This window comes from Chelonia mydas, chromosome 3, assembly GCF_015237465.2.
Source record: "Chelonia mydas isolate rCheMyd1 chromosome 3, rCheMyd1.pri.v2, whole genome shotgun sequence".
Taxonomy (NCBI): Eukaryota; Metazoa; Chordata; order Testudines; family Cheloniidae; genus Chelonia; species Chelonia mydas.
In genome coordinates, this window is record NC_057851.1 from 6,667,680 (window position 1) to 6,691,552 (window position 23,873).

The following is a 23,873-nucleotide window of genomic DNA, read 5'->3' on the forward strand; positions in this document are numbered from 1 at the left end:
TCAGTTCCTTTCCTACCACTTTGGCCAGCTGATCTGAGCACCACTCATTCTTTTTGACTGTTACTGGACCATTTTTTCTTTGACTTTTCAAGGTTTGTGTGTTGGGTTTTAGCTTTATCAATGCACAGACACATTTGTTAATAGGACTGCAACATTACTTGGTTCTGTGCTGGTCATTACCTCTTTTTATATCTTAAGTGTAAGGAAATTGAAGGAAATTCTTGTCTAGAGACAAGGTGGGTGAGGTAATATCTTTTATTGGACTAACTTCTGTTGGTAAGAGAGAGGCTTTTGAAAGCTTGAACAGAAGTTGGTCCAATACAAGATACTACCTCACTCACCTCATGTCTCTTAATAATATCCTGGGACTGACACTGACACAGCTACAGCAACACTGCATACAACAATGTCTTCTCAGTTACTGATCGTTCTCATACAAACCCTGATTAAAAGAAATCTAGATTAAAACTGTATATCGAGTAGCAATAAAATGGCATTGAAGTACATATAAGGCATATCTTTTGGTGGCTCTGAGAATCCCTTCATTTATTGGCAGGACAAACTTCCTGTTCTTTTTCATCCATGTCAGAAACTTAAATGACTTATTCCCTACTTTCTGACAGTGGGATGTCAAGGAGCTCTGCCAGACAAGCCAGCAAATCCTGATACAGCCAGTGGGAGGAAAGGATGATATTGTAACCATTTATTAGATTAGGTGTAAGGACTGACCTCTGTGGCATCTAGACTGCCCAGTATTCCCCAAATCATCCTCCTTCACAGATTTTGTCGTCCCATTCACTGTCTCCTTCCACGAGATGAAAAGAAACTGGGAATTCTGCCCATTCTCTCCTCCTCACACAGTTTACTCATATGGAAGTTATATGAAGTTTTATATCATTGTCCTATAAATTCAGTCACAGCATTGTACATCCTGATTTACATCTGACCTAGACAAGTTATGAAACTTAAGGAAATTCTTATTTCAGATCTATAAATCGTGCTATATTGATTCACTTCTTTGCCAGAGCTCTTCCCCAGGAAATTGCTGCTGTTGGCTATTCTCTGAACTAGAGATCTGCAGATACAGTACTTGGAGGAGTAAGTAAAGGTTGTCATATGTGCCTGGAATCCTTGGAGTATATTGCCTCTACACATTCATAGTCACCCCAGTAGTCCAATAATCTAGATTCCTCAGGAGAGAGAGAGTAGAATCTAAGGTCTCAGTTTCTAACCTATTTGGAAGCTTAGAAAACCAGAGGATCATTGGAACAAAGATCAAAGTACTACTGATGAGGCATCTACTAAAGTTATTTTAGCCACTGCCTGCAAACAGAAAACTTCCACTTCTAGAGATGTTGATGTGTGGCTTAATCAGATTAAAGTAGTAGTAGTTTCCATTACATTAAGATACTCTGCTGATTTATATTTTTGGAGAATGCTTTGTGCTTGAACAAAATGGTGGTAGGAATGTGGATAGTTCAAATCAAATATGTAATTTCATATGACTCAATACTCTTAATGTCTCAAATCCTATGATGCTTGACTACTGTAAATTGTACTTTTTCCATAACTAGAAATCATCTGGATTAAAATTAAATGAAATCCTGAGGGTAAATTCTGGCTGGGCTTTGCATACTTTGACTCTTTAAAAAATAAAAAAAAAAAAAAAACCAGTTCCTGTGAAAGCATATGATTGTATTAGATTTGAAATTATGTAAATGCCAAACTTTTTGGAAATGGGCTATGAGCTTTTGGGTTTTAAACCTCGTTTTCTCAGTTTTATGGTTGTAGAAGAATAATTTCAAGTTTGTTATGCTAATTGTAACAAGTGTGGTAGAATCTATGGAAGTAATGGACTCGTTTTAAGGCACATACATACTCTTAGTTTGAATGGGTTAAAATAGAAGTCTATATATTAAACTTTAGTTTCCAGAGATGAATGTAAGGGGGTTTTTTTGTTTTTAAATAGTGTTTCTTTTTCCTTTTTGGGGGCGGGGGGGAAGGGAGTTAAAGTACTTTAAAAAAAATCTCAAGCGAATAATAAAATTTGAGGGTTTTAGTTAGTGGGGGTGTTTTGTGTGTGTGTGTGCACGTGCATGCACACACACACATATATATAGTGACAAAGTCCCTCCTCTGCCTTGGTGGGTCCTGCGTTTATTGGCGGATTTGCTCGCCTCAGAGGTTCACGGCCGCTTTTGTGGTTCAAATCTGCTGTTCCCTCAGTTAGCTTCATCACTGGCCAGCATGGGGAAAAGGAAGAAGAACAATCCCCACAGTCTCTGCTGGTCCACCTAGTGGATCGGGGAACAGGCCAGAGACCTTCCCCTCTGGTGGAACCCACAGTCCAGGTCAACTCCTCCGGTATCAAGTAGGGAGTTGGAGAGATGGGGGAACCCGGGGCCTGCCCTCTACTCCGGGTTCCAGCCCAGGGCCCTGTGTATTGCAGCTGTCTACCGTGGCTCCTGTAACAGCTGCGTGACCGTTACAACTCCCTGGGCTTCTTCCCCATGGCCTCCTCCCAACACCTTCTTCATTCTCACCACAGGACCTTCCTCCTAATGTCTGATAATGCTTGTACTTCTCAGTCTTCCAGTAGTACACCTTCTCACTCTCAGCTTCTTGCTCCCAGCTCCTCGGTTGCACAACACAAACTGAAGTGAGCTCCTTTTTAAACCCAGGTGCCCTGATTAGCCTGCCTGTCTTAATTGATTCTAGCAGCTTCTTGATTGGCTACAGGTGTTCTAATCAACCTGTCTGCCTTAATTGTTTCCAGAAAGTTCCTGATTGTTCTGGAACCTTCCCTGTTACGGTGACGGAATCGTTTCCTTACTCGCTCCTGAGCTATCTGCTTTCCTTTCTTTCCTAAAGCCCCCCGGCCCGGATTTTTCACACTTTTCCTTTCGCTTAGTTCCCCCCCCCGCGTTTGGGCCGGACGCTTTGTTTTTTTGGTTTCGTTTTTTCCCGTTTTTCTGAGCTGCGTCAGTGTGCTGGCCGGTCGCCAGCACCCCCCCCCTGCCTGCTTCTGGACTTTGCTCTTTGCTTCACTGAAACCCCCGGAGGAGGGGGGGAGGACTGCCGACCCGCTGTCCGGAGAGGGGAGTGGACGCCCCCAGACCCAGCCGTTTTGTTTTTCGCCTGGACTTTTTCCTTATCATTACAACATTCCTAGCTGCCGAGAGCCTTGGGACAGAGCCAACAGCTGCAGCAGACGCCAGAGGCCGGAGACCTCGCCCGGGCAGCTATGAATCATCGTGGAGAGAAGCCGTAAGACTGAGGGATTTCTTTTGAATTATACCCTCGGAGGGGGGGGAGTTGACTGCGTCTCAGCTGCGTCTGTGGCGGCACAGGGGTGTAGCAGGGAGCTACCCCCAGATCCATCGGTGCCCCCAACCCCCCCACCACTACTACAACTGTCACGGCCCCCGCTGCTTCGTCCCTGCTGGCAATCTGCCATCTGCCTTCGGATCCAGCTGTTTGCTTTGGACTTTGCCTTTCGGACTGGGCATAACAACCAACCAAACGAGACTCTTTGGACAATTGTGGTGGGTCGTCCTCCCTCCACCCCTCCCCACCGGATTGTTTATCCCATAGCCTACCCCCCCTACCGGACCCCGATTTTTGCCCCCCCCCTCCTTCCAGTGTCTCCCTGTCTCTCCCTGCTTACAATGGCAGAGAAGGAGGGACGCAAGGCCCCTCCAACGAAATTGGTTGTCCCTCCCCCATCTACCCCCCTGCCCACCCCTCAAGATCTCCCCACCGCCTCCATTGTTAGAACCCCTGCCACCACCCCCGCTGGGGCATCGGCAGTGGGAGGCACCGGGGCAATTACTACTGCTGCTTTGGTTCTTGCCCCATTAGATTCTAGGAACCCCCCCCCAGTTAGACGGAAAAATCGAAGCGGGCCAAAAGGGAAGGGCCCCGCTAATGCCGCTGGACCTTCCGTGGCAGAGGCCGCCCCCACCACTGTGGCCTCGTCATCGATCGCGGCACCCCTCCCAGCTGTTCCCTCCACCAGCTCTGCGACCATCCCTCCCCCGGCCCCCAGGACGTATGCCTGGGTGGCGACAGGCCCCCCCTCACCTGCCGCCTCCTCATCTCGCCCACCCACTACCTCCGCTGCCATCACTAGCAACCGGGGCCCTCTTCCCGCCCTGACCAGGAAGCACGGTGTCCGTTGCCTCCTAGTGCCCACCTCGCCCCACGTGGAGGCATACGTGCAGGCGTTGGCGAAAGTGGTAGGACCCATGGCCATTGTGGCGGCCTCCAAGATGTATGGGAAGGTCGTTTTCTTTCTGGCTTCGGAGACTGCCGCCCAGGAGGCGGTGGAGAAGGGTCTAGTGGTGGGGGGGGTGTTTCTCCCCCTAGAACCGCTAGAAGATCTGGGCGTTCGCTTCGTCCTCACCTCCGTTCCTCCCTTTTTACCTAACGTTGCCCTGTTACCTGCTCTTTCTGCCCTGGGGAAGCTTGTTTCTGCAATTAGCCCTCTCCCGTTAGGCTGCAAGGACCCCACCCTCCGTCACGTCCTTTCGTTCCGCCGGCAAGTGCAGATTTCACTGCCGGCGGGGGTGCGTGACGGAGAGGCGCTCGAGGGGTCCTTCCTAGTTCCCTACCAGGGAGCCCGCTATAGGGTCTTTTATTCCACCGGAGAGGCCCGGTGCTACCTCTGCCGCTCGGCGGGGCATGTCCGCAGGGACTGCCCTTTGGCCCGGGGGGGAGGGGCACCTGAGACCCCCGAGACCCGGCGGGATATCGGCCCCGTTGTTGCCGACACCCCTGGCCACCCGGCACCTGAAACCACCCCTCCTCCCACCCGATCCACCGCTGCCCCCGTCCGGGCCCAAGAGGCACCTCTCCAACAACGCCCGGGCGACCACGGGAGTCCCACTCTTGCTGTAACCACCTCGGCAGAGCCTATGGAGGGGGGTGTGGCAAAGCTTTTGCTGGGTGCAGGAGAGGGCTCGCCCCAAGGAGAACCCCCCGCCCCTAATGCTGCCTCACCGCTACCCCCCCGAACCCCTGAATCTCTGCCTCCGCGCCCCGCTCCGTCCCCTGCTACTCAACCCTCGGACGACGCCATGGAGGGCTGGACTGTAGTCCAGGGGAAGCGAGGCAAGCGGAGGGCTCGAGCTCCGCTGCATTCATCTGACGCGGAAGCCCCCCGGAAGACCAGGAAGGGAGGTACCGGCCTTGAGCCTCCCGCCTCGGCCACGAGTGAGATCCATTCGCTGGTGTCGGGAGGTGAAGATAGACCAGCACTGGAGGGTGGAACCCCCCCTCCGCGGGGGACCCTCCCCTCCGAAGCCCCGGAGGAAGCCCCTTCTAACCGGATACCACCTGAACTCCCTACGAACCCCGACGTGACCGTTGAGGCGGGCCCTAGCGGAGAGGCCCCTGGGGTGGTGGGAGTTGGCCTCTCCTCTGTGTATGCAGAGATTGAAGCCCTAGATTTGACCCCGGTCACCCAGGGAGGGGATGATTTACTGCCGGCCGGCCTCGATTTGGGCAATCTCACCCCAGGCCCCCTTTCCCCATGTTCTTTCCCCCTGACTGCCTTTCCGGGTGAGCACCCCACGGAAAGTGGTTTACCACCTGATGCCATGGCTGCCACGACCACCCCGGAGCCAGTACCCAGCATTCCTCGGAGCCCCCTCCCTTGCCCCTTAACCCCCGACCCTGCTCGGGAGGCACCTTCTTTCCGCTGCTCGCCTCCTGAAGCCCAGGGCCTTACCTCTGCCCCTGGCCCCACCCCTATTCCGGTTCAGTTTCCCTCCTCCTGCAAGGCTACCGCCGCCCCTGGGGTTATTTCTTTTCCGCCCTTTGCGGATTCCCCCCAGGGAGCAGTCTTTACGTTTTCTAGTTGCGACTCCTCAGGAGTTGCACCTTTCCCCCTGCCATCCCCGTCCACCCCAAGGCATGAGATGGAGTTAATAACCCCAGCCTGTCAGACACCCCGTCGGCGGTCCGCACCCTGCCTACCCGCCTTAGCGGACCACGAGGCTGTATCAAGAGCCCCACCAGGGACTGCTCTGGGAATTGTAACCCCACCCCCCCATGAGCTGCAGCATGCACTACGGGAGTTCTTAGAACGATGCCGTGGTGCCCGCGGTAGGGCACAGCTGGCTCTCCAGCAATGGGGGGACTTTGATCGACTCCTTCGGGCCGCGAGAGCCCTTATGAGGGAGGGCAGAGGGCAAGGGAAGGGCGGTGCCGCGGCCTACGAGCGGGCCCGCAGCTTCCGGAGAGATTTACTTACTCACGGGATGGGACACGGGTTGCTACGCGACCCGCCGGGGGCCTTGAGCACCCCCACCAATGAGAACTCCCCACCCCCCCAGCCCTCCGCATGACACCTCTCCTTATTGTAACCCTGAACACCAGGGGCTGTAGGATGGCTCTCCGCAGGTCCCAGGTGCTCTCCTACCTTCGGGAGGGGGGGTACTCTGTGGTTTTCCTGCAGGAGACCCACACGGACCCAACCGCCGAGGATAGGTGGCGGCTGGAGTGGGGGGACGGGGTATACTTCAGCCACTGCACGACTTGGCAAGCTGGAGTGGCGACCCTGTTCTCCCCCACCCTGCGGCCCGAGGTGCTAGGGGTCACTGAGGCCGTGCCGGGCCACTTGTTGCACCTCCGAGTTCGTCTGGAGGGGCTCGTGGTCAATCTTGTTAATATCTATGCCCCGCAAGTGAGTTCACAGCGGCCACAATTCTACCAGCAGGTGTCCGATTTTCTCGGCACCCTAGACTCGCACGAGTGCCTGATCCTGGGAGGGGACTTTAACACCACCCTTGAGGAACGGGACCGCTCGGGGGCCGAGCCGAGCCCGGCCGCCGCGACCATTCTCCGAGACATAGTCGATTATCACTCCCTAGTGGACGTCTGGCGTGACCATCACCCAGATGACACTTCCACGTTTACTTTCGTCCGGGTGGAGGCCCATCGGTCACACCGCTCTCGGTTAGACCGTATTTACCTATCCCGTTTCCATCTTTCACAGGCCCACTCCTCCACCGTTCGGCCGGCCCCTTTTTCCGACCATCATTTAGTTACCGTCACGGTCTCCCTCCGTGTAGAGAGACCGGGGCCGGCTTACTGGCACTTTAATAACAGCCTGCTGGAGGACGAGAGCTTTGTGATGTCCTTCCGGGAGTTTTGGCTGGCCTGGCGGGAGCAGTGGCGTGCCTTTCCCTCGGTGCGGCGCTGGTGGGATCTAGGGAAGGTACGCGCCAAGCTCTTCTGCCGCAACTACACTCGGGGCACCAGCCGACGGAGAAATGCGGCGATAGAGCAGTTGGAACGGGAGGTCTTAGAGCTGGAGAGGCGCCTGGCCGCCAGCCCCGGGGACCCGTCCCTCTGCGGAGCGTGCCGGGAGAAGCGGGAGGAACTTCGAGCCCTCGAGGACCACCGGGCCCGGGGTGCCTTTGTCCGGTCCCGCATCCGCCTCCTTCGGGAGATGGATCGCGGCTCCCGCTTCTTCTACGCCCTGGAGAAAACGAGGGGGGCCAAAAAACACGTCACCTGCCTTCTAGCGGAAGACGGCACCCCCCTCACGGATCCGGAGGAGATGTGTGGGAGGGCCCGTGACTTCTACGCAAACCTTTTCTCCCCGGATCCGACCGATCCTGGCGCTTGCGGGGTGCTCTGGGAGGAACTCCCCACGGTCAGCGTGGGCGACCGAGACCGGCTAGAGCTGCCTCTCACCCTGGCCGAGTTCTCGGAAGCCCTCCGTCGCATGCCCACCAATAAATCTCCGGGCATGGACGGGCTGACCGTGGAGTTTTACCGTGCGTTCTGGGACATCCTTGGCCCAGACCTAGTCACTGTCTGGGCTGAGTCCCTGCAGAGCGGGGTCCTCCCTCTCTCGTGCAGACGAGCGGTGCTCGCCTTGCTGCCGAAGAAGGGGGACCTCCGCGACTTACGAAACTGGCGTCCCCTCTCACTCCTTAGCACGGATTACAAAATCGTAGCGAAAGCAATCTCGCTGCGGCTAGGGTCCGTGATGGCGGACGTGATTCACCCAGACCAGACCTATACTGTCCGGGGTCGCAGCATTTTTGACAACCTCTTTCTAGTCCGAGACCTTTTGGAACTCGGGCGGAGAGACGGTCTGTCGTTCGCCCTCCTGTCTCTCGATCAGGAGAAGGCTTTTGATAGAGTAGATCATGGGTACCTCCTGAGCACCCTGCGAGCGTTTGGATTCGGACCTCAGTTTGTGAGTTTTCTCCGGGTGCTGTACGCCTCCGCGGAGTGTTTGGTTAGGCTCAACTGGACCCTGACCGAACCGGTCAGCTTCGGGCGAGGGGTGCGGCAGGGGTGCCCCCTCTCAGGCCAGCTGTACGCTCTGGCGATCGAGCCTTTCCTCTGTCTCCTCCGCAGGAGGTTGACGGGGTTGGTGCTGCGGGAGCCGGAGCTGCGGCTGGTCCTGTCGGCGTACGCCGATGACGTCCTCCTCGTGGTCCAGGACCCGGGCGACTTGGCGCGAGTGGAGGCATGCCAAGCCATCTATTCGGCAGCCTCCTCCGCCCGAGTCAACTGGGTCAAGAGCTCTGGCTTGGCGGTGGGGGGCTGGCGGCAGGTAAGCTCCCTCCCACCCGCGCTTCAGACCATCCGGTGGAGCGCCGGCCCTCTGCTCTATCTCGGCGTTTACCTTTCTGCCACGCACCCTTCTCCGCCGGAGAACTGGCAAAATTTGGAAGGCGGCGTGATTGAGCGGATCAGGAAATGGACGAGGCTACTCCGATGTCTCTCCCTTCGAGGGAGAGCACTGGTGCTTAACCAACTAGTCCTGTCCACGCTCTGGTACCGGCTCAACACCCTAGCCCCGGCCCCGGGTTTCCTGTCCCACCTCCGGAGATTGATTCTGGAGTTCTTTTGGTCAGGATTGCACTGGGCCCCTGTTGGAGTTCTTCATTTGCCCCTGAAGGAAGGAGGGCAGGGCCTGAAGTGTCTGTACACTCAGGTCCGTGTTTTCCGCCTCCAGGCCCTGCAGAGGCTCCTTTATAGTGCAGGTAGTTCGACGTGGAGCATGTTGGCGCATGCCTTCCTACGCCGCTTCCATGGGCTCCGATATGACCGGCAGCTCTTTTTTCTTTGTCCGAGAGGTTTTCCGCGAGACCTCTCCGGGCTGCCGGATTTCTACCAGGACCTCCTCCGGACCTGGAAACTGTTTTCAACGACCAGGTCCGTGGCGGCCATCGTGGGGGCAGATCTCCTCACGGAGCCCCTGCTACACAACCCCCAACTCCGTGTGCAGGCGGCGGAGTCCCGCACGGTGCGCCAGAGGTTGGTCCTGGCGGGAGTTACGAGGGTCGGGGACCTCCTGGACTACGACCGGGGAGACTGGCTGGATCCCCCGACGCTCGCTCGACGCATGGGGCTCTCCAGCCTTCGCACCCCCCGGCGCGTGCTTCAGGAGGTGGAGGCCGCTTTGACCCCCGCCGCTCGGGCTTATGTTAGCCGAGCCTTGCGCGAGGGCGCACCCCGCCCATCCTCTACCCCAGGCCCGCCGGACCTTTCCATCGGGCCCCTACCCTGCCGATCCCAACACACCCCTCATCCTTTCACTGCAAGCCGGCTGCATGAACTGCAACCGGTCGGTTTTCAAGTTGCACCACGGCAATATCTATATACACTCACGCTTCATACCCTTCACGCCCGCACCCTGGTGTCCCGCCCCGATACAAAGTGGCGAGATCTCCTACCACCTCTGGAGGGTGAGCAACCTCGGTGGGCCAGCCTGTACTCCACCTTGGTCCCGAGGCCCGTCGGGGACATCAGTTGGCGGCTCCTTCACGGGGCTGTGAGCACGGGCGTGTTTTTGACACGGTTTACTTCCATCCCGGATACTTGTCCTTTTTGTAATGTGAGGGAAACCCTGGCGCATGTCTATTTAGAGTGTGCCAGATTGCAGCCCCTTTTTCGGCTCCTCACAAATCTTCTATTGCGCTTCTGGCTTCATTTTTCTCCCCACCTCTTCATCTACACACTCCCCATCCGTGGCCCCACCAAGTCGCGGGATCTCCTGGTTAACCTCCTCCTAGCTTTGGCTAAAACAGCCATTTATAAGACCAGAGAGCGGAGGTTGGCTCATGAGGCGTCCTGCGATTGTAGGGCCGTTTTCCGATCCTCAGTACATTCACGCATCCGGGCGGAGTTCCTCTGGGCGGCGTCCACCGACTCCCTTGACACCTTCGAGGAGCGGTGGGCGCTGTCCGGGGTTCTCTGCTCGGTGACCCCGTCCGGTTCCCTCCGCCTGACCCTCTGATTGAGGAATGGAGCGAGGGACGCCAGCCACAGCCGTTAGCTGCTGTGAATACCATCATTATTGTCATCTAGGAGGGGTCTTATAATACATGGGTGTACCCCCCTCCCTCCCAACCACCCACCCCACAGCCGTGCCCATCTTGTCGGGCACTCTCAGGAGAGGGAGGGTCGGGGACCCTGGGCGCGGCACTAGGTAACTCGAGGGGGTGGAAGACCACGAGTGTCGAGGAAGCCCCCCCGCTCTAGGCCACCAGGTAACTCAGGAGGGTGGAAGACCACGAGTGTCGAGGAAGCCCCCCCGCTCTGGGCCTGGGCTAACCTGAACACCTCTCCCTCCTGAAAGCTGTTGTGTTATACCTTCTGATTACGTTGTTTTGTTGCTAAGTTTTTCTTTATCTTTTTGTAATTTCTGTAATTGTTACAAATAAATTTCTTTTCTGTTACAAAAAAAAAAAAAAAAAAAAAAAAAAAAAAAACCTTCCCTGTTACTTGACCCAGGGAAAAGGGACCCACTTAACCTGGGGCTAATATATCTGCCTTCTATCACTCTCCTGTAGCCATCTGGCCTGACCCTGTCACAATATATAGTGTGTATGTTTATATATATATAAAGTTTCACCTGGGACCCTTTGGAAATCCACCAAGCATGGATGCGCTGAACCCAAAAGTGCTGATATAATCCAGATGAATACATTTGTATTAAAGTATTGGCTTGCACTTAATCTATGCAATGAAGATTCAGTTATTTGCAGTAGTAAACAATGATGCCCCATTTCTATAGGACTAGGAGATACTGTACATTCACAAGTCTACAAGATTGTTGTTAGGGTACAGTTTATAATTGGCGTGGTTTTTAAGTTTTATTCTTTTGACCATTTTTATCATAAGATTTTCAGATAAGGATATTTTGGGGGAAATTGATTAGGTTTCTTCACACACAGGGATGTCTAGTAGGTAACAACAGGACCAACATAAAACTCCTTGAAGTTGGAGTTAACTTCAACTCCTGATTGAAGTTAAAATGATGGTATGCTGTGATTCAAGCACTGAATTAAGCGTGGTACTTTTCAGAGCATATCCTGTGAAACAGGCATTATAATGATCAGTAGATCATTGGGGGCTTTGGTAGCAGAGGCATAACTTCATAATATTAATAAAATGGACTAAATTCTGTGATGGTGTAAATCCAATAAGTCATTTATAGTTATGCCAGTAGAGAATTTGGTCCAGTATGCAGGGAATAGACTCTTGTATATAAAAGTCTATCCAAATCTTTTAATCTACATTAGGAAATGATGCTTCCCACCAAGTTAGTGCCCCATTTACGTGTTTCAAAGCTATTCAAATTGTATAAAATGTACTTCTTGTGTAGTAATTAGGCTATTTTTTGAAAGCTTAACTCAGGATACTTGTTTGATATCAACAGAATGGTCCACTTAAAAGAGAAAAAACAAAGAAACAAAAACCATCACCATAATAGGGTTGTGTACAATACCACCTAGGAAGCTTTCAGACCAGTTTTGTATGGTTAAATGGATAAAAATATGGAGAAGTCTATAGTATTGTCAAAGGCATTCAACATCAGTAGTTTCTCTTTGGCAGAAAGTGGTGGAAACTAGATTAAAAGAGATGCTGAGCAAACTAATGACAATGGGAAAATTGAGCTCACTTGATTCAAACAGGAACTCAAAGAAAAGTCTCATGATAATGCTCATTGTGTTTCTGGTTTAATCATTTTTTAAAAAATCTATGTCCATGATGAAGGAATGCCATATAGTAGTTAAAGAACAAGACTGGCTGTCATGAATTTTGGTTTGTATTCTTTTTTGCCATGGATGTGCAGTGTGACTTTGGGAAAGTCACTTAACCTCTCTGTGCCTCCATTTTTCTCATCTGTAAAATGGGGATGATTATACTTGCCAACATCAAAAGTAAATGCTACTATTTGTAAAGGGCTTTGAGATCCTTGGAAGAGAAGACACTATAGAGATGCAAAGAGTTATAATAATTACTACTGTATCTTCACTGGTATGTACATCTACTGACATGCACATCAGAAAATGAGATGCAATTGAGTAGACAGTAGTTCATCAGCCATTCCGTTGCTTTTATAAAGTTATCTTGATAAAATAGCTGCTGAACCCTGCTTGATGACACTCCAGTTGAATTTTCTTCCTGTGAAAAGACAGCTTTATCATTGTTTGTTTGCCCAGTGTTAATTTAGGGCATTGTATTCATGGTATTATGTTCAGATCATCACACTGCTTTCTGATTTTACTCTAAATAAATATTTATATTGCTAGTAAACAGAAAGTGAGTGTTTTATGTTTAAGACCATATTGCGTGAAGCACATCTCTGGTAGTGGTATTCTGCTCCTCAGATTATTTCCTACATCATTTAATGGCAGATCGTATACTGCCAGTGGAAGCTTTCAATGAAGGTTGACCAGAAGTTGGAGATCCTGAGATAGGAAATGGCTTCCTGATTGTGGACATCTGAGACTGAGGGTATTTTTTTAATTGTGACGGTTTTAGTGATAGTGTCACGTGAATAGTTCTGGGATACTATAGCAGTGCAAAGCAGAGAACGCAGAGTGAATTAGTTCTACTTGCAACTAGGGGGTGGGGTGGTTCAGGCAAAATTAGTTCTTTTGAACTTCAGCTTGAAATCTTGTTTTTTTTTTTATGGTTCATGTCTTGCGGCTACAACTCAAGAAGTTCTCAAAATGTACTGATCATAAATTTTGTCGAACGAGTGCTCGCATTGTTTGTTTGGTAATAAGGACTTAGTATAAGCTGTGATTGTTTCTTCATGAATCATCCAATGGGGAGTAAGAATAAGAATCATGTAGTAGCATCTTGCTGACAAACCAAGGCTCTAGGGGATGGAAAACAAGAATCTGCTCCTCACTGGAATAAGAGACAAGGGGTTGTTGAATATGTTCCATGATCTGGAGGTGTCTGTATTATTGATTTTTCCAGCAGAAGTTGGAGCACATGGGTTTATGTAGTTTATCTCTATTCGCAAATTATAAAGGCTCATTCTTTAACCTATAATATTTCAAAATTGTTCAGCAGACACCACACCAGACCAGAAATACAAGACCTCCCAGCAGTTGAATCGTTTGTTTTTACACTGCACCAGCCTGCACATTATTCTGTGAAGTTCTATAGAACTGTGAAACAAAGGAACCCTGATGATGTTTACTTTGGCTCAAGGCTGAGACAGTTATTTTAAATTAGTTAATAGCTGGAGTAGCAAACTATAGTGGTTTGCAACATGTTCTTTTCTGTTTTCCTCTCTCTAGATCTCTCAGATGAGTCGCCCAGACCTGATTCTCTTTCTGATGAAGTATCTTATGGCTCTAGTAGTTGGGATCCCTTCTGTCTTTTGGGTTGGAAGTAAAAAGACCTGCTTTGAATGGGCCAGCTTTTTTCATGGACGCAGGAAAAAAGAGTGAGTGCTGTTATGTGAAAGACTTACCAGTGTAATATTGGCAAATAAACCCTTTCTCGCCTGTAATCCTGAGAGAGCACTTCGAGTTAATCCTGTCCAAACCAGTTCCTTCTTGGAGAGGGGGATGGCAGCAGAGGCAACTTGCCTAGAAATGCTGCACTGTTCAGTATATCTGAAAAGCAAACAAAAAACAAACCCATCCTGTATTTGCACCCGATTGTTTTCTCGATAACAGAATCAAATTAACATTCTTCATCTATTATGAAGCTATTCTGCTTCCTTGTTCTTAGAGGAAATGGGATATGCCACAATACTGCACATTTTTGTCACTTTCTGAAGTGTGCAGTAGTATAGCTTCCTTCTCTATAAGCACCATCTCCCTAGCTAGACAACTGATCCTTTCTATTGAGATGAAGCAAACATGTTTTCCACCATGATTCTGCAGCAGTTGTGTACACTTCTTAATCCTTGTATTGTGCATTGAAGCCCCTACCAAACTGCAGTTTAATACAATTAATTCCAGTGAAATCTATCTTAAGTGACATCTCAATGGACTGACAAATCCAGTGCTTAACACTAAAGTGGTCTTCTACTAAAAATGGAGGAAAATTGCACTCAGTATAGTTGGGGCAGATTTTAAGACAAAAGGTAACCTACTAAATGTGGTCACTTGTATAAGATTCATAGCAACTTAGTATAATTAATAAATCTTTTATCTACCTAAATACACCCTTTCAACTAAGGCTGTGTCTAGACTAAGACAATATTTCCTAGCCTGGACATCCCTGGAAGTGACAGACCAGTCTGAATGGAGTAGGAGATAGGGTGGAGGATCTGAGCAATGGGGTAGAGAAAGCTGCATGACACCAGTTGCTCTATCCTAAACGTTCTCCTTCAGTTAAAGTACTGGGTGGCTCCTTGAAGCTTTCAGGCTTGTTGCCATGTTCCTGTGGTAGCCCTTACCGTTGCAGGAGAGTACACACCAGCCTTCTGGCTCAAGCTGCTCTTCTGTTTGTATTGCAGGTAAATCAGCAGTGAGAGGCAGAGCTGATTTGTCTTCACAGAGCTGTCAATGGACAGCCCCATGCTAAATAGACAGTGTAGCATTTTGATGAGTGGGAGAATGAGAAAAAGGGGCCATCAGGTGAGGGGGGAGACCCTAGGGGAAGGGAAACAAAAACGAGAGCTTAAAAAACGGGGGGGGGTTTTCCATTCTACAAAATGACTAAAAAGAGATCAAATGGATGGAAAAATTACTGGCAACTCTGCCAGAGCATAGCTAGAGGATACTAAAAGTGCACCCACACAGAGGGGCTCCAAAAAACCAGGCTGGGAACCACAATCATTGAGCTAAGGCAAAGACAGATTCTGTATACTTCACCAAAATATGCTGCTCTTACGGACATTTATAATTCAGTTTTTAAAATATCATTCTGGGGAAGGTAGTGACTTTTCCTGTTTAAAGATGACTGCTTCTGCAGGAATCTGGGCATGTTGATCTCCTGCACTATCTCAAGGATGTTCTTGCTGCAATATCTCTGAACTCTCCAGAGGTAAGGCCATAAGGGAATTCCAGGTTTAAAAGAAAATTACACTGCTTCTAGTTCTTGCATGATCCATAGGATTCATGAAGTTGCTGGGGTCATGTGAGGTAATGGCAAAGCTTTTATTTACATTGCAATTATGTTACCGTATGCCCTACGTGCCTGTGCTAGAAGAGCAATTACAGGTTACAGGGCAATTCTCTAAGCATTGGCCAAAATGTTCAGATTGGGGTGCTTAAAATTAGGCAACTCAGTCCATATTTAGGCATCTAAATAAGCAGACTGTTCTGCCTCACTGCTCTTAAGGTACAAAGTTGTAACATTTTGACCATGATGTGTGTATTAAAGCTACATGTTTAATGATAGCATAGGCCGGTTTGGAAGAGCTGTTGAGATCACTTTGCTGTATTTTTTATTTTAACATTAATTATTCCAATTCCATATTTTGACTAGAGCTGTAAATGAGAGCCGCCAGGTGCTGCAGGAGCCCGATTTTGCTCAGTCACTTCTGAGGGATCCTAATACCCCCATTATCCGAAAGTCAAGGGGCACTTCCACTCAGGGGACTTCCACTCATGCTTCATCTACTCATCTGGCTATGATGGATGACCAGAGGAGCAAAGCAGGCAGTGTCCACAGCAAAGTAAGCAGCTACCATGGCAGCCTGCATAGGTCCCGCGATGGCAGGTGAGTTCCATGCATAGTTTAAAATTCTCATGTACATGGAATTAATGAGCCTCTATTTTCAGGGGGAATCCTGGTCACTACCTGCACTTTTTCATTTGGCTATGCTTTGGCCACCATGAGGTTGGATTCTGAACCTCTGCTAATATTCATCTTCCCAAACTAGTGATTATATCCTCTCCATTTGGTCCTTAAAGAACTTTAACATCTGGGTTGGAAAGAGGAAATGTACCGTAACTTTTTTCAGTCGTTATGAGTGTATGAATTAGTCAGAGTATGAATGCAGCCAACAGCTCTTTCTCTACTGAGACAGAATGTGCCGTGTGTGTATAGTATCTACTACCTGGGAAACAAAATCTCTTCTAAGTTCAGTGTAGTGTTTGAACACGGCTGCTCTATACACTTCTGTGAGTTTGACTAACTGAAGAACGTGTCAGATCCTCAGCTGGAGTAAATTGTCGTCGTTCTACTGAAATCGGGGGGGGGGGGAAAAGCAGCTTAGTTGAAGTGACCATTGGTAACCTGTATTTACTCACCAAATTATTATTCTCAATGTGTGAATGGTGCTATGGTAATTATCTTTATCCTCATTTTATAGATCGGGGGGGAACATAGAAAGGTAAAGCAACTTGCCAGAGGTCACACGAGTTCAGTGGCAGAGCCAAGTAGAATGAGTCCTCCTGTTTTTCATAAAAACATAGTACTATATATAATCAAGAGTTATTTACTTACATACTTACACACACTCTCCCTCTCTTTCTCTTGCCTGCGGTAATAATGAAATTGGCCTTGTTTTTATAAATTAGGTACACCCCCTGCAGCTACAGAGGCATAGAAGACAGACTACCTCATGGCAGCATGTCACGACTGACTGACCACTCCAGGCATAGCAGTTCACATCGGCTCAATGAACAGTCACGTCACAGCAGCATCAGGGATCTCAGCAACAACCCAATGACCCACATCACACATGGTACTAGCATGAACCGGGTTATTGAAGAGGATGGAACCAGTGCTTGATTTGCTTTCAACATAAAGGAGAAGCTCCTACAACAGTGTTACTTGGAGTCCATTTCTCAGTGATGTGATAATACTCAGTATTCTCATGCTTCCCATTGGTGCTGATTTTTTGTATCAGGAAGCTGAAGTTTGGCTTTGCCTTTTTAAAGCCAGCTGTCATTGTGCTTACATCAGTGCTAGGATGCCCAATGATAAGCAATCTGGAAATTAACGAAAGTAAAAGCTAGTGGTAGCTTCATTTTGAACCTACCAGTAGATAATTATTAATAATTTATTTGATAACTTGTTGTTTTCCCATCATATACCATAGCTGGATTTCTTATTAGAAAAATCCCCAAATACTTTGAATTTCAGTAATTGTTACCTTTGAATACTCACTGGCAAGGTCATGTTAAGAGTTCCAATAAGCAGAAGGAAACTCTTGAATATTTGAAGGAGTTCTTCCATGAAACCCTTTTGTCTCTGATTAGATAATAAAGTGGTACTTGTCATCAAGCACAGAGGGAGGGCTGCATATTAACTACTGTACAAAGGGCATCTGTAAGAAATCAGCAGGCATTTTTAAATAGTTATGCTGGAAATAAAACAAAAGAATGAGCATTCAGCAGGAAGAATGGAAACTCCAGTGAAGATGGTCAGTTCTTACAGAATTGTTCAAGCTCAATTGTTAGGGTATGGGGAAGGGAAGGCATGATTTTTTTAAATTGGTATTGTCCTTGCCTGTTTATCAAATACTATTTAAATTTTCTGCTTGTTTACAATTTTTCTGTGGGGAGAGGTGGAAAACTCAATTTGAAGCCAGTTACCTAGATAATATTCAGCTACCCATTTTTAAATTAACATACAAAAACTGTGAGATTCCCTGTTCCTGACCTCTCAAACACACGATGGGGGAACCTGGATTTTCTCTTTAAACTAGATTGTTTGACCTCTCTCCTTATGGACCTGTAAGAACAAATCCTGATCCCAATCCCTGCAGCTTGGGTCTGGAGGGGTGGGTGGAATGGATGCAGGGAGTTTATGTGGGAACCCACCAGGAGACCACAGAAATATGCTCTGTGAGAGATCCCTTTATACTGAGTTGTTGTGGAGTGGGAGGTTTAGAGGTAGGTGGGAGAGTACTGAGGAAGGAGTGCAGCAGTGGATCCATGAGTGCATAGATCCACCAGCCAGATTACACTTCTGTGGAAAGGAGGTGAAGGGGTGGTCAGGGTCAGGAACTGCTGCCGCTCTGTAATCTTGGAGGTGGAGCAGGTTTTCACATTCGCCCTCGGTAGGCCCCGAGCCCGTTTAGGTGGAGTGTGCACTGGAGAGAGTATTTGGCCTATATGATAGGTCTCTTCTATCCAGCTCGCCACTGTCATTCGGAACAGAGAATTCTCTGATTTTTATGGAAACATGAATAATTTTGCTCTCCTTTTGCCTTTGTGGACATTGCAGGCAAAGTCAAATCATGTTTTAAATGGTACAGTTGATCTGAAGCAGTTTCAGGTATCATTCACCATGAAGAAACACTGGTTACATTTGAACCTACCTCAGTCATTACTGTAGAATACTGCTGGGAATTGTACATTTTTTCATTGTCCTAATATTCATTCCCCTTTTGACCTGTTTGAGGCATGTTGAAAAGACTTTGTACGTGCTTGGATGGCATAACCTCAGGGGCCAAAAAAAGGGCAAAAACCCAGGATATGTACTTCAGAGGTTTTTTGGAGCAACAAGACTTAGGCTGTGCAACCATTATTCATTTTAATTATTCCCCAATGACATGACAGCAAATCACTTAGCCATGTTAGTTTTTAAAATCAAAGGTTGTTCTGGGAGTCGCCATGCCTTTAAAAATCTGTTTGCTATAAATTGCTTTTCCCAGCCTCACCAGGCTTTGCTCCAGAAGAGAGGCATGAACCAAAACCAACTTCAAATAAAAATTTTTGGAAGCTTACTCTATACACTCCCCTTTACATAAATCCATTAATAGTGATAAAAGTTAGTGTGCACACATGCCTGGAGGGCAGACTAGACCCTATGATTTCTGTTGGATTGGCTGTATGTATAGCTAACTGCCACAGTTGTGTATTATGTTAAGTCTCTGATTATTCTATATCCTCTCTTTTAAAGCAGATGGGTATGAGATGTGTTTAAGAGTGGCTTTTAAGGTGACAAACTTCCAATTCCATATTGTCAACAATGGTGAAACATGTTCTTGTTTTAAAATTTAACTTCAACTGAGCAACTTTTTTTTTTTTTTTTTTTTTTTTTTTTTTTTTTTGCAAAGGGATGTTATTTTGTAGGAATTTGGATTTTCAAGGGGAGTCCATTATCTTCAACTTTTTAAATGTTGTAACTGAAAGTGAAGTTTTTACATTGATCTTTATTGCTATGTTTGCAATAGTATTCTGGTTTTCACAATGGTTTTGCATTATGCTGTGACTTGTTTAACTGTGGGAGGGGGATTTGGAATGGTTGAGGTTAGATCCATGGTTGGTTTGGGGTTTTTTTGTTTTAAATCTCTGTTAAATTTTGGGGGGGTGGGGGTGTTTGTGGTTCCAAATGTGAGAGTTTAGACTTTCTCGCTTACCTATTCTATCCATGGAATGCACAGCCTAAGTAGTGATTCAAATATAACATTCTGGTTCCAGTTGCTGATTTCCCCACCATCCTATTGTAGTCCCAACCCCACATCCTATTAGCTTCAAAACTGAACTAATATAATACTACATCATATTTCTAAAGCACCTGTCTTCTCACAATTTTAGATTCCTTTAAAAATGATGAATTAAGCATCACAGTACTTGTGTAAAGTTAGTATTAGCATTATCCCCATTTTACAGTTGGGATAACTGAGGCAGAGAGAGTTTGTGTCACCTAAGGTTACAAGGAAGGCTGTAGCAGTGCTGAAAATAAAATCAAGATTTCCTGATTCCTAGTTTTAGGCCTTAGCCATAAAACTATCTATGTTTGTATTACCTCAGTTACAGCATCATGTCCTCAAGGAGTGAACATCTTGGATCTTTCTACTACATGCTGGCCCAACATGCTTTCCTCTGAAACTTCATGCCAGCATACTTCTGTTCAGGGCCAACTCTACCCTACATAGAGAATAGGTGATTGCTGGCAACAATGAAATGTTCAGTAACCACTTGAGTTGTATCTCTGACTGCAGGCTTTTAAAGTCAGGCATTTGCCAGATTGCCTATGGCAACAGCATCCCCTAGCGCTGGCAATGTTCTTCATTTCCTAGTCCTTTAGCTACTATGTCTTCAACGTGCTTCACCCTAACGTCTATGGTTTTAATGAAGCTTTGCAAAATGAAGATAGAATAATGATGTCACAGGTACAAGTTTGTCTGAGAGTGCAATATTTCTCAAGGACAGTGTTTTGCCTATTGAATCACAAACTATTTGGGGTTTGTTTGGAAAATGTTTTGGAAAACTTAACAAAAAAAAAAAAAAAAAGCTGCAAGTTTGGTTGTAAAGTAGCTTGCCTGCTCTCAAATGCTGTAAATTGGTATTTTCTTAGTTTTAGTTTTTCAAATGTAACTTTTGCTATAGAGGCTTTAGTTCTGAGCTGTATATTTGAAATATGGGTGATCAGAGATTGATTACAGGATACAGTTTACCTATAGACTTCTGGTTTGGAAGCATCTCAGGTTAGTAGTAATGTAAGGACTGCTGCTGAAATCAGTCTGGTGGTCTCAGTCTAGTTCCTAAGGGGCAGGCATCCATGTCATAACCCTCCATCACAATTTGGTACCCTTACAGATTTTTACCAGAGAAGCTGAAGATAACATGGGTATAGAGCATAGGTGGGCAAACCACGGCCCGCAGGCCACACCCAGCCGCGGGACCCCCCTGCCTGGCCACTGAGCTCCTGGCCTGGGAGGCTAGCCCCAGCCCCTTCCCTGCTCTTCCCTCTCCCCCGCAGCCTGAGCACACCGCACTGCCAGCAATCTGTCCTGCCGCTCTTGATAGGCAGCGCGGCAGCGTGGCTGGCTCCAGCATGGTAAGGGGGCGGGGAGCAGGGGGGTCCAGGGGCAGCAGTCAGGGGACAGGGAGCAGGGGGCGGTTGGATGGGTTGGGGGAGCAGTCAGGGAGCGGCAGGGGTTGGATGGGTCCGGGGGCGGGGGTAGTCAGTGGACAGGGAGCAGAGGGCGGTTGGACGGGGCGGAGGTTTTGGGGGGGGGTCAGGGGATGAGGAATGGGGGGTTGGATAAGCATTGGAGTCCCAGGGGACCTGTCGGGGTCGGGTGTGAATAGGGGTTGGGGCAGTCAGGGGACAGGGAAAAGGGGGGGTTGGATAGGAGGTGGGGTCCCAGCGGACAGTTAGGGGTGGGGGTCCCAGGAGGGGGTGGTCAGGGGACAAGAAGCGGGGGGGGGGTTGGAGGAGTCAAGGATTCTGAGGGGGGCAGTCAGGGGGAGGGGGCAGATAGGGGGCGGGGGCCAGGCTGTTTGGGGAGGCACAGCCTTCCCTACCCGGCCCTCCATATAGTTTTGCAACCCCAATGTGGCCCTCGGGCCAAAAAGTTTGCCCACCCCTGGTATAGATACTGCATTACTATCCTCTTCAGAACTGGTCCTGCCGAATTAACAGTTGAGATACAAAGATGAAGGGTGAGAAAAGCTTACATTGTACTGTATTGTATTGTATTCTAGAGACCGACTAGAAGATTGAAGTCTCTACTGCTGTCAATCTTGGTATCTTTTACAAGCACTAAACTTATTTTAGGTCTGAGCCACTCACTCACTCAATCTTCTATATATTTCAATGGAAGAGCTGTCTCAGGATGCCTTGCAGGACTGCACCATTAAAGCAGGAGGAACGTTGCTGGCAAATTAATATCATATGCAGATAGATCATTGCTACCAGAGGTCCAACTTGAGCTGTGGAATGTTAAAATTCATATCAGATTACGCTTTTGTGCTGATGTACCTATCTTATGACTGTTACGTTGATTGCTGATGAATAATGACTCTGAGATGGGTTATCTTAGAAGTTTTCAACTGTAATTAACTGTTCTAGGTTCTCATGATGAAGACCAGTGCATTTAATGGCATTCTCATCTCTTCAAATGTTTCTGTTGAGATTCTCATGTATGTATTGTAACATCATCCATTTCTGAGTGAGGGGGAAAGCTTTAGTGTTTGTGAGATTTTGTATGTAGTGTGGTTGCACTTTTGTTATTAGCATGATATCGTACCTAAAGTTAGCTGGTTTTACTTACTTGGCTCTTGGTAGACTTGTTTACAGTAGGCCAGTATCAGTTTTGTAACATTTGATTTTTAGCACTTTAACATGAGTGGGCAGACAGATTACCCTATAGTAGATGTACATTTTGATTTTAGACCTTATAAAATTTTTAATAAAATGACATAAAAATAGTTTTAGTTGGTCTCTTTTAATAGGCTTTGATTTTATTTTTTCAAAATTCATTTAATTGTATATTGCTTCAAAAACATTTTGGAGCCAGCTCTTGCTTAGCTGCTGCTTGCTCGATTTACATACTGCTTTTTACTATAGCTACCAGTAGCCTGATCTAAAAGAACTAAACTCTAAACCTCGATCCTGAAATAACTCCCATGCTAGAGGACCCTGTACCCTTGCAGTATTCCAGTGCAGTCAGTGGGAGTCTGCAGATGTCACTGCAGAATTATGCTGTAGTTTGTTCCACCCTTTTACAAGAAGGGACTATTCACTAGATCCTATTCATGTACATGGACTTTTATACTGCTCTGCCTCTTAAAGATAAAGCTAATCACCAGCTGGGGTCAGGAAGAAATTCACCCATAATATAATGTAGATGGTTAGGTGCATCGTCGGGAGAGTTATGTCTTTTTTGGAAGAATGTGGTATTGGCCAGTATCCAAGGCAAGATAACACACACACTAGATGGTCTATTAGAGTAAGGCAGGTCCTATATTTGTGAAAGATGCAGTAAAATTCTCTTCTTACAGATTCTCTCTATTCATGAGTTTATAAAACTGCTGCTTCTCTCGTCCATGTGTTGTTTGATAATTGTACTGATAAGAGTGGCCATCCACAAGGGGACGGAAAATAGCCTTTTCCACCCTGTGGGTTTCTGAGAGTAACACTTATTTCCAGAAGGGGCTTCAGGAGTAAACACTACTATCCCCCTTCGAAGAAGAAAAATGTTAACTTCTACAAGTGGCACACTGCAGGATCCATACATTTCCTTGTTCTTAACTATCAGTCCCTTGCACTCACCATCCTCTCCCTGGAGAGGTCACTGGGCGTTAGAGAAATTCTAGGGAGGAGTCCACAAGAGAGAGAGAAGTGTGGGCTTCCTAGGGATCAACCTACCTAGAAACCCCATGTACCCACCACCATAAGCTAGTATGGGTAAGAGTACTTTCTAGACCCCCTGGAGTGTACAGCTATACTCCAGAAAGCCTGCTTTGTCTCCTGTCTTTAAGGCTAGATTGCCTCCTGAAGGAGACAAATCAAGACACATCAGAAAAGCCAGATGGCTCTTCTTCGAGTGATAGTCCCTATTGTATTCCACTGAGGATTTACGCACGTGCACTGTACATCTGGAGCCAGAGATTTTTCAAGTAACAGTGTCCATTGATCCGCACATGCACCCCTTGGCTTGCCTCATAGTTTCGTCCGAAGTGATACGGGGCAAAGCGGACCGACCGAGTCTCCAGTTTATTCTCACTGCCTCATGGTCTGGGTCAGAACTCAAGGGTCCTCTTGCATTCAACGCACTTAAAAATATACAGTTGTACATGGTTAGTTTTTTTACAGTTTTTACTGTTTTTATAGTAGTTTTTAGTAATTTGATAGTTTTTAGGAGTAGGATTGGGTTTCCTTTTTGGGGAGTTTTTTGTTCCCTGTGAACACCCAGCCCCATAAGCATGTGCAGGTACTGGACTATGCTGAAA

At 47.8% G+C, this 23,873-nt stretch overlaps 1 protein-coding gene across 4 annotated transcripts in view; it reads left to right on the plus strand.

Moving 5' to 3' along the window:
- The window catches only part of FZD3 (frizzled class receptor 3), a 115,931-nt gene extending 93,590 nt beyond the window's left edge, over positions 1–22,341 (plus strand). For 3 of the 4 annotated variants that reach the window (XM_037893833.2, XM_007066913.4, XM_043542078.1), the window contains exons 5-7: positions 13,575–13,723; positions 15,721–15,954; positions 16,758–19,085. In XM_037893833.2, the coding sequence (XP_037749761.1) occupies positions 13,575–13,723; positions 15,721–15,954; positions 16,758–16,971 (597 nt within the window). In that variant the 3' untranslated portion in view covers positions 16,972–19,085. Of the gene's footprint in view, positions 1–13,574; positions 13,724–15,720; positions 15,955–16,757; positions 19,086–21,623 lie in introns of those variants that run through there. The other variant, XM_037893834.2, reaches the window with a different exon arrangement.
- Positions 22,342–23,873: the final 1,532 nt, after the last annotated feature.